Below are 12,001 nucleotides of genomic sequence, written 5' to 3'. Positions count from 1 at the left end.
ACCAGGTCCTCAGGGGTACACTCTTTGATACCAGCATCATTTCTGACATTTAGAAAGCCAGACAGAAATTTGACAGCCTTGAGCCAGCATTTAGTAATGAGATGTGGCTGAATGTTCCAGTCCAGAGAAGTCCCATAATTTGAAAATTGTGAAGTGACTGATAACTTTAACAAAAGCAATCAATACAGCATGGAAAAGATTTTAATCTGATCTGCAAGTTTTGACAGCCAGGTTAAGGGTACAGGCTCTAGTTTGTTCAGCAGGCCTTAGGTTGAATGTTTGTAATAAGCCAGCATATCCTCCAGGGAGCTGATTCTTGCTGACTGATTCTGTTCCAAATTGGCTTGTGACTTTCCCACATTTGTATACTGCTGTCCCTCATCAGGCTGAGGTTGCTGGTAGGAATATCTGGGTTGTCCCTTCTGCCAGTCTCTATAGTTACTTGTCTTCTTCAGACCACTATAATACTCCGAAGGTGGTGCAAACTCTGGTAGCCTTTCATCCCTGGGATCCGGCCGATTCCCAGACCAATGTCCAAACAGTAGCTCTGGAATGATTTAATGTAAAACATATGATCAGTTAAATGTTAATCATCCTGAAAATGGTTATAGAAACTAGGACTAGGCTATTTGGCCCTTCAATATGATCGTGGCTGATCCTCTTCATGCCTTCACTTATTTTGTCCCCATCCCCCTTGATGTCTTCAAGAAAGATCATTGACATTTTAAATATTCTGTGACTTTGCCTCCTTGGCGTTCCACAGGTTCGCCACCCTTTAAGTAAAGAAACCCCTTCCTAACTGCATGTTGCACTTGCTTTCAGTAACCAGTTTACCAAGAGTCCTTGGTAAACCAAGGTGTCCTTGTGCATCAGCATTTCCCAATCTGTTACTATTTACATTACATTCTGCCATCCACCAAAAAGTGAACAACTTCACATTTATCATACTTGTATTGCAACTCGACTTGTCTTAAGTTGCCCTGAAGCCTCTTGATATCCTCCTTACTACGTGCATACTTATCTTGTTCTGAATTGGTCCATGCTTACCCATCAGCTAGCAATTTCATAAAATGAGAAGCCAGAAAATCAGAGTGATGATTCCCTATTACCCTCTAACACTGATCTTTAAAGAACAACAATTTAAACTCCTGCAATTTCTGATAGAGGAAGATAACCAAGTCTCTCTTCATCAGACACCAATCTAGTTACCTTTCCCTTTGTCCCATTCCCGGATGTGTGGCACACCAGGTTTTGTGTCCTTCCGCTCCTGTGTAATGACCTCCACCTTATTCTTTGTAGAGGTCACTTCAATCTGTGTTACACTTGGTTGTACTGGCATGGAGATCGATGCCTCAGTATCATCATCTGTGCATGAAAAGAGATCACATGCAGGACATGAGTATTGTAATCAGGATTTACACTGTCAGACCTGCCATTTGGCCTTTACATTCTCTATTCTTACTGTTCTGCAACAAACCTTTTCAGCCCTTCAGGTACATCTTTTAAAACATACATCCTGTGGGGCTGAACAATATTATGCAGAATTTCACACAGGAAAGCAACACCGAACTGACCCTTTCTCCGTTACGTCCAAATGTGTCAGGGGGACGAAAGAGAGGACAAAGATCAGAATGACAAGTCACCCCCAACTGTCACTTGAATAACTTCCCATTGAGTAACTGACCACGACTGAAGGATTCTGGGCTAATATATGTAAGAAAGGAAATTCCATTTGAAAACATGGTTGTAAGTAAGGCAGCTGAAATATAATTAGAAATAACTTTGTAATTTTATTGCAGTATGTAATCAGCAACTCATTGATGGATACTAGCTATTTTTACACCGTCTAATACCTGAGAGATTTTGTATCATTAGATGAACATAAGCTTCAGGATGTTTCTAAATTCTAAGCTGTATGTTTGAATTTCAATTTAAAAATTAAGTTTTAGCAATGTAAATTTTTCTCCCTAATTCCTGCACCATTTACCAACTAGTTCTACAAGTATCTGACAACGTACTAATTGCCAGTGAAAAGAGGCTCACTTGCAGATTGCAAGAGAGGAACACCAAGCATCCACACTTCCAGATTTTGCTTGTGGAGTAATAAAGGGAAAATGTATTCTCCCTAGGGATTGCTACAGCAAACCTCCCACAGTATGGGGCTACATTGTGCTGTGTACACTCACTCATTATCTATCAATAGATTTGAGAGGTCAGCCTCAGACCCTTCTCCCCATTTGACTCATCTGATCTGATCGTGTGGTCCCCTTTTATTGTCATTCTTAGGGGGGGAAAAAAAAGAGTGTATTCCAAGCTGGAGGAGAGGAAAACAAATTGTGGCTGTAAGAGCTGGCTTTATTTTGAGGTATGTTATGTTTTGGAGCTGATTTCCTCTAATTCCAGGAGCAGTAATGGCTGTTGCATTGTTTTGGAACTTTAGGGAGAAAAGATCAAAACAACAGCACTCTAAAAAGGAGGAAGACAGGCCAAGGCAGAGACAACATGGTCAGTGAGAGAAAAGACAACTACACTGCTGTCTGACAAAGCTGTGAATCTGCACAGCTATTGCCTTTGCTGTTTGAATTCAAGTATTTCAGCCAGAGAAAGTGGTGGAGACTGGTACAATTACAACATTTAAAAGGCATCTGGAGGATATATGAATAGGAAGGGTTTAAGAGGGATATGGAGCAAATGGGTGTAGATTAGTTTTGGATATCTGGTCAGCATAGATGAGTTGGACTGAAGGGTCTCTTTGTGCTGCACATCTCTATGACTCTTAAGTCCATGCTCCTATTGTCTGCAGACAATAAGGAATTGGTATATACAAATTAAAGATGGAAATTTTTGTTTGTGTTCCAGCAATCTTCCACTTGTCCCATTTCCTGGGCCTTGCCCAAACAAAATGTTTGCTCACACCTGTTTCATTCTGCTCTGGCAGCTCCACAGTATCTTCAATCCCATCACCTTGCAGTTTCTTCATCTTCCTCAGACGAACCTTCGCCAAGCGAGCACTCAACATGGCTTTGCGCTTCTCTTTCAGTTTCTCTCGTTTGGTTCTTTGATCCATTGTCTGCAATAGAAAGCAAAGCTCAGCCACCACGAAACTCATTGGAGTTTGTAAGCAACAAAACAGCTCATTAGAGCACTTGAGCGATACTGCCATGTCCTGGTCCTTCACACCCTCACCTCCCCTTGGGAACAACAGCTTCTCTATAAGGCAGAACCTGTCATAATCCTTACTGCTGACCTCAAATACCACAAGGTAGAATGTGAAGTAGCAGTCCTTCACAGGAATGGAAAAGACAAAAGCAGCTTACACTCTTCAGCTGGTGCGCTGATCAGTTTCTTTAATATGGTTAGAGTCCATTATTGTACTCAGTTGCATGGTGTCCCCATTTATTTTCCCCAAATTTATGATTAAGTTTCAATAATGAAAAAAACCCCACTATTCTGGTTTGGTCAGACAGTGGCCAGCTGAGCAACTTTGAGCCCATCTCATCTAGATAAGTCCAACTATGCTTCAGGAAATTTTATTTCTCAGTTTCTAATCCTTTTTTTTCTGATGAAGTCAATTGAAATATAATTATAGTTCCCACACAACTCAAAAACCATTCACAAGTACCCTTATCAAACTCATCAAAAAGTGACTTGCAGAGCACAGTTAAAAGTCATTCACGTTGGTGCAGGACCACACCAGATAGGGATAACATGCTTCCCTAATGTAAAAAGACAATCTTTCATGGTCACTTCTCCTAATACTGGCTTTTGATTTAATTTTTTTAGAAGATTTGATCCAAATTGCCATGATGGATCACAGGCCTTTAGTGAAACAGTTCTGTAACATACTCGAGTCTTATATAGTCTACCATACTTTAAAACAGAACAGTGCTTCTACCAAATCATATCTTCATGTAGATAGCTAACTTGCCCTGTGTCTGTTGAGCTTGGAATTACTCTCACCTAACACCCACATATGCTTGCTTTCCACTACGTGCTGAACTGACAATAATCAGACCTGGGTTAGAATGTCCTCTCCTTGACTTAAAGGTCATGAGGCTCGCAGTAACCTAAATATTCCAGCACAGATTGGCAAGTTAACCCAGAACTTCCATCAAAATGTTCACTCTACCTTCGGCATGACTTTAACATTCTTTCTATAACAGTGCTCCAACTTCAGCATCACTCATATCTTGTATAAATGTATGACCTTTTAATATTCAATAAAATTGCATTAAAATGATAAAGAGCATAGATTACTATTTGGTACTCTGTCAATTTCATGGCTGCTTTTACCTGCACTTCCATCTTTTAAGATCTAGGTATCTGCTCACTAAGATCTATGCTGCCTTCTGTTCATTTAGGGCTCACTTCATTTCAGGACTTCTCCTGAAAATCTTTTGCGGCCCTGAATATCCTACTTAGTTAATTAGTAAATATTTTTCTGAAGTAACCCTCAGTTGTCTGCCCAAATTGACATCACCCCTTCCTGTGAATGTACCCAAGTCACTTATATACCTGGAAGCAAGGTACTGTAACATTGCTTCTCTCAAAGGGTCACGAATCTATGGGATTTACTACCCAAGAGTGCAGTGGATGCTGGGACACTGAGTAAATTTAAGCAGGAGCTGGACAAATTGATGCGCAATGGGTTGAAGGGTTATGGAGAGCAGGGAGGTCAGTGGAGTTGGAGGACAGTGGAGTTGAGGCAGAGATGAGATCAGCCACGATCGTTTTGCGTGACGGAGTAGGCTTGAGGGGCTGAATGGTCTATTCTTGCTCCCAGCTCTTGCGTTATGAATCCATGGGGCATTGTGCGGCTTACATCCAACATATGCCTTCCCCTACTCTTTGCTGATTTGTCCCATCCACCCAAACCATTCTTGTAAGTCACAATTTTCACAGTAGTCACCTCTACCTTCTTGCAACACTCCTCTTATAGTACAATCTGATGTTCACAGATCCCTGACAAGCCCAGTGCACCAGGACTGTATGGCTCAGCTAATCATATCCTTAGCTAGCCCTTTTATATGAAATTCAGTCAAAGGACGTGGTGTCACTGCTCATTTTTTTAACTATCTTTGAGAAGGCAGTGGGAAGGCTGCCTTCTGGAATCACTGCCCACCAAGTGCTGCAGGGATAGCCACAGGTAGCTTTTAGATAGCTTTTTGGATTGAGAGTCAGTGAAGTGGAGTGAATGAATGATGATATATTTGAGTCAGCTTGGTAAGTCACTCGGAAAGGAAGCAAAGTGGGTGGTGTGCCCATGTATCTACTGCCTTTGTCCTTCCAGATGCTATTGGTTGCAAGTTTGAAAGCTGCTGCACTGCACCTTGTAGATGGTATACACACCACTGTCACTGTGCTGGTGGTGAGCAAATGAGAGTGCTCAGTGTCCTTGATGTAACTGCTTAATGTGAACGTACCTGTTCTCTCAGCATGTCAAGTGTTTCGATCTGCTTCTTCCTGGCACTTTCATCACGAGCAAAGGCAAAATAACCTACACCCAGCTCTCGGGCCTCTGTAACACAGTCAGGTCATCCCGTCAGAATAGCTTTAGTAGTGAGCAACCTTCAAGATTAGTTTCTCCATACACTTCAGACTCACATTTCTGGTGACAGATTGGGCCATCAATCCATTGCCACATCTCTTTTGGGTAAATGTTGCCCTAATGATGCAAACTCTAGCTGCAAACAGTACACTGTACAACTTTTTCGCCTTTAACTAGGAGAAACAGGTTTCCAAAGTTACATTTACTTTTCAGGCTCTTCTCGTGGATCTAGAGGGATATGGGCCAAATGCTAGAAAATGGGACTAGATTAATGTAGAATATCTGGTTGGCATGGACCATAGGGTCGGTTTCCATGCTCTGGATTAGAGTGGTGCTGCAAAAGCACAGTAGTTCAGGCAGCATCCGAGGAGTTAGCCCGTTTCCATGCCGTACCATCTTTGTGACTCTAAATGAAAGAACTGTGTGAACTATCTGATGCTCTTACATTAACTACCACGGGATGCAGGGCAGGGGAGAATCGGGGAGTGAATACGACTCGTCAGTAGGCTGTGTGTAGTTCCCATCTTGCTCAAGGTTAATGACAGAGCGTGACCACATTTATTGGATGGAAAATGGGATGCGAAACCGCTTAGAAAAAGCAATCTTGGAATTCAGGCTCTAGGCTTAATGGCCAAAGATAGCAGACATTCGGGAAAGATGAAATTATCAGGGACCAGGGAAATTTGGCAGAGCAACTAACTGCTTTTACTGCAGCTCTCCAGCCATTGCACCAGCCATGAACTTTGGAACTGGCTAAAGCAGGAAGGAATTTGAGCAGTGACCCGACGAGACATCAAACTGAAAGGGCTGAAGGCCGAATTGCAAGGGCAGCCTCTTGAATTCGACTTTAACCAGGAGACAGTGGGACCTATCTTGCTCCAGCTTTTGACAGGTTTTCCCAGGTCAATTGTCATCCAGACATTGTAGTTTCACATAACAAGAAAGGCGGATTTTGGGAGACAATTGAAACCTTTTTAACTATAAGTACCAATCACAGAGAAAAGGACAATAAAATTAGGAGCGATGGGGAAATGCCTGACAATAGATCCTGCATGTGACAATCTAACCCTAACATGGGAGGTGCCAGTGTTGGACTGGGGTGGACAAAGTTACACCACAGAAGCGCTTCGCAGGAGGCTCCCAAGCACTGAGGATGTCACCTAGACAGGGGACGAAACGTTTGCAACAAAAACTTCCAGCTCGGCGAACAGAACCACAGCAAAGTTAAAAATCGCACAACACCAGGTTATAGTCCAACAGGTTTATTTGGAAGCACTAGCTTTCGGAGCGCTGCTCCTTCATCGTGTAGCTGTGGAACAGGATCATAAGACACAGAATTTATAGCAAAAGATCTCGGGATCATGCAACTGAGAGGATATATTGAACAAACCTAGACTGATGTGAAGTCTTTCATCTTTTAGAATGGGTTGCAGGTTTCGGTTCATTAATGTGTAAATCTCAGAACACCTTTCCAGTCACATTCCCAAGATAACTTAAGATTTTGTAACAAAAGATGACCGCTCAGCTCAGACAATGCATTAAAGGTGTGAGGTTAGAGTCTGTCTGTATCCACAACTGGAGTCAGACTGGTTCTATTTCCAAAGTAGGAATTTATAAAATGTCACATGGAATGACTGCCTACAGATTGTGCATTTTTTGAACAAAGTAAAATGTATCTGCAAATACAATTCTGCACGTACACACACTCTCTCTCTCACTCTACCCCCCTCCCCAACACACACACACACACACTCACTCAACCTACCCCCCTACCCAACACACACACACACAAACACACACACTCACTCTAACCCCCAACACACACACACACACTCTAACCCCCTCCCCAACACACACGCACACTCTCACTCTACCCCCCTCCCCAACACACACGCACACTCTCACCCTACCCTCCTCCCCAACACACACGCACTTTCACTCTACCTCCCTCCCCAACACACACACTCACTCTACCCTCCTCCCCAACACACACGCACACTCTCACTCTACCCTCCTCCCCAACACACACGCACTTTCACTCTACCTCCCTCCCCAACACACACACTCACTCTACCCTCCTCCCCAACACACACGCACACTCTCACTCTACCCCCCTCCCCAACACACACGCACTTTCACTCTACCTCCCTCCCCAACACACACACTCACCCTACCCTCCTCCCCAACACACACGCACTTTCACTCTACCCCCCTCCCCAACACACACGCACTTTCACTCTACCTCCCTCCCCAACACACACACTCACTCTACCCTCCTCCCCAACACACACGCACACTCTCACTCTACCCCCCTCCCCAACACACACGCACTTTCACTCTACCTCCCTCCCCAACACACACACTCACCCTACCCTCCTCCCCAACACACACGCACACTCTCACTCTACCCCCCTCCCCAACACACACGCACTTTCACTCTACCTCCCTCCCCAACACACACACTCACCCTACCCTCCTCCCCAACACACACGCACTTTCACTCTACCCCCCTCCCCAACACACACGCACTTTCACTCTACCTCCCTCCCCAACACACACACTCACTCTACCCTCCTCCCCAACACACACGCACACTCTCACTCTACCCCCCTCCCCAACACACACGCACTTTCACTCTACCTCCCTCCCCAACACACACACTCACTCTACCCTCCTCCCCAACACACACGCACACTCTCACTCTACCCCCCTCCCCAACACACACGCACTTTCACTCTACCTCCCTCCCCAACACACACACTCACTCTACCCCCCTCCCCAAGACACACGCACTTTCACTCTACCTCCCTCCCCAACACACACACTCACTCTACCCTCCTCCCCAACACACACGCACACTCTCACTCTAACCCCTCCCCAACACACACGCACTTTCACTCTACCTCCCTCCCCAACACACACACTCACCCTACCCTCCTCCCCAACACACACGCACACTCTCACTCTACCCTCCTCCCCAACACACACGCACTTTCACTCTACCTCCCTCCCCAACACACACACTCACTCTACCCTCCTCCCCAACACACACGCACACTCTCACTCTACCCCCCTCCCCAACACACACGCACTTTCACTCTACCTCCCTCCCCAACACACACTCACTCTACCCCCCTCCCCAAGACACACGCACTTTCACTCTACCTCCCTCCCCAACACACACACTCACTCTACCCTCCTCCCCAACACACACGCACACTCTCACTCTACCTCCCTCCCCAACACACACACTCACTCTACCCTCCTCCCCAACACACACGCACACTCTCACTCTACCCCCCTCCCCAACACACACGCACTTTCACTCTACCTCCCTCCCCAACACACACACTCACTCTAACCCCCTCCCCAACACACACACTCACTCTAACCCCCTCCCCAACACACACGCACACTCTAACCCCCTCCCCAACACACACACTCACTCTAACCCCCTCCCCAACACACACACTCACTCTAACCCCCTCCCCAACACACACACTCACTCTAACCCCCTCCCCAACACACACACTCACTCTAACCCCCTCCCCAACACACACACTCACTCTAACCCCCTCCCCAACACACACACTCACTCTAACCCCCTCCCCAACACACACACTCACTCTAACCCCCTCCCCAACACACACACTCACTCTAACCCCCTCCCCAACACACACACTCACTCTAACCCCCTCCCCAACACACACACTCACTCTAACCCCCTCCCCAACACACACACTCACTCTAACCCCCTCCCCAACACACACACTCACTCTAACCCCCTCCCCAACACACACACTCACTCTAACCCCCTCCCCAACACACACACTCACTCTAACCCCCTCCCCAACACACACACTCACTCTAACCCCCTCCCCAACACACACACTCACTCTAACCCCCTCCCCAACACACACACTCACTCTAACCCCCTCCCCAACACACACACTCACTCTAACCCCCTCCCCAACACACACACTCACTCTAACCCCCTCCCCAACACACACACTCACTCTAACCCCCTCCCCAACACACACACTCACTCTAACCCCCTCCCCAACACACACACTCACTCTAACCCCCTCCCCAACACACACACTCACTCTAACCCCCTCCCCAACACACACACTCACTCTAACCCCCTCCCCAACACACACACTCACTCTAACCCCCTCCCCAACACACACACTCACTAACCCCCTCCCCAACACACACACTCACTCTAACCCCCTCCCCAACACACACACTCACTCTAACCCCCTCCCCAACACACACACTCACTCTAACCCCCTCCCCAACACACACACTCACTCTAACCCCCTCCCCAATACACACACTCACTCTAACCCCCTCCCCAACACACACACTCACTCTAACCCCCTCCCCAACACACACACACTAACCCCCTCCGCAACACACACACACTAACCCCCTCCCCAACACACACACACTAACCCCCTCCCCAACACACACACACTCACTCTAACCCCCTCCCCAATACACACACACACTCTCACTGTAACCCCCTCCCCAACACACACACACTCACTCTACCCCCTTCCCCAATACACACACACACTCTCACTCTACCCCCCTCCCCAACACACACTCACTCTACCCCCGTCCCCAACACACACACTCTCACTCTAACCCCCTCCCCAACACACACATACACTCTCACTCTAACCCCCAACACACACACACTCTCTCACTCTACCCCCCTCCCCAACACACACACACACTCTCTCACACACTCTCACTCTACCCCCTCCCCAAAACACGCGCACACACACTCACACGACACACACACACACACTCTCACTCTAACCCCCAACACACACACTCTCTCACTCTACCCCCCTCCCCAAAACACGCGCACACACACTCTCACTCTAACCCCCTCCCCAACACACACGCACACTCCCACTCTAACCCCCTCCCCAACACACACGCACACTCCCACTCTAACCCCCTCCCCAACACACACGCACACTCTCACTCTAACCCCCTCCCCAACACACACGCACACTCTCACTCTAACCCCCTCCCCAACACACACACACTCTCTCACACACTCTCACTCTATCCCCTCCCCAAAACACGCGCACACACACTCACACGACACACACACACACACACTCTCACTCTAACCCCCAACACACACACTCTCTCACTCTACCCCCCCTCCCCAAAACACGCGCACACACACTCACACGACACACACACTCCCACTCTAACCCCCTCCCCAACACACACGCGCACTCTCACTCTAACCCCCTCCCCAACACACACGCGCACTCTCACTCTAACCCCCTCCCCAACACACACGCGCACTCTCACTCTAACCCCCTCCCCAACACACACGCACACTCTCACACTAACCCCCTCCCCAACACACACGCACACTCTCACTCTAACCCCCTCCCCAACACACACGCACACTCTCACTCTAACCCCCTCCCCAACACACACGCACACTCTCACTCTAACCCCCTCCCCAACACACACGCACACTCTCACTCTAACCCCCTCCCCAACACACACGCACACTCTCACTCTAACCCCCTCCCCAACACACACGCACACTCTCACTCTAACCCCCTCCCCAACACACACGCACACTCTCACTCTAGCCCCCTCCCCAACACACACGCACACTCTCACTCTAACCCCCTCCCCAACACACACGCACACTCTCACTCTAACCCCCTCCCCAACACACACGCACACTCTCACTCTAACCCCCTCCCCAACACACACGCACACTCTAACCCCCTCCCCAACACACACATTCACTCTACCCTCCTCCCCAACACACACGCACACTCTCACTCTACCCTCCTCCCCAACACACACGCACTTTCACTCTACCTCCCTCCCCAACACACACACTCACCCTACCCTCCTCCCCAACACACACGCACACTCTCACTCTACCCTCCTCCCCAACACACACGCACTTTCACTCTACCTCCCTCCCCAACACACACACTCACTCTACCCTCCTCCCCAACACACACGCACACTCTCACTCTACCCCCCTCCCCAACACACACGCACTTTCACTCTACCTCCCTCCCCAACACACACACTCACTCTACCCCCCTCCCCAAGACACACGCACTTTCACTCTACCTCCCTCCCCAACACACACACTCACTCTACCCTCCTCCCCAACACACACGCACACTCTCACTCTACCCCCCTCCCCAACACACACGCACTTTCACTCTACCTCCCTCCCCAACACACACACTCACCCTACCCTCCTCCCCAACACACACGCACACTCTCACTCTACCCTCCTCCCCAACACACACGCACTTTCACTCTACCTCCCTCCCCAACACACACACTCACTCTACCCTCCTCCCCAACACACACGCACACTCTCACTCTACCCCCCTCCCCAACACACACGCACTTTCACTCTACCTCCCTCCCCAACAC

The 12,001-nt window shown here is 48.2% G+C and overlaps 1 protein-coding gene across 1 annotated transcript in view; it reads right to left on the bottom strand.

The window, feature by feature from the left end:
• Window positions 1-185: 185 nt before the first annotated feature.
• Window positions 186-12,001, bottom strand: part of ccdc174 (coiled-coil domain containing 174) — a 46,084-nt gene continuing 34,268 nt past the window's right edge. The window contains exons 8-11 of the mRNA XM_043708529.2: window positions 5,424-5,518; window positions 2,917-3,070; window positions 1,210-1,365; window positions 186-547 (exon numbers count right to left, since the gene is read on the bottom strand). Of these exons, the coding sequence (XP_043564464.2) occupies window positions 267-547; window positions 1,210-1,365; window positions 2,917-3,070; window positions 5,424-5,518 (686 nt within the window). The 3' untranslated portion in view covers window positions 186-266. The remainder of the gene's footprint in view (window positions 548-1,209; window positions 1,366-2,916; window positions 3,071-5,423; window positions 5,519-12,001) is intronic.

Source organism: Chiloscyllium plagiosum, unplaced genomic scaffold, assembly GCF_037043375.1.
Source record: "Chiloscyllium plagiosum isolate Xiang-an unplaced genomic scaffold, Cpla_swu_hap1 HiC_scaffold_14, whole genome shotgun sequence".
In the NCBI taxonomy this organism is placed as follows: domain Eukaryota; kingdom Metazoa; phylum Chordata; class Chondrichthyes; order Orectolobiformes; family Hemiscylliidae; genus Chiloscyllium; species Chiloscyllium plagiosum.
The sequence above is the reverse complement of the archived record's forward strand: the minus strand, read 5'-3'. Positions and strand labels throughout refer to the sequence as shown.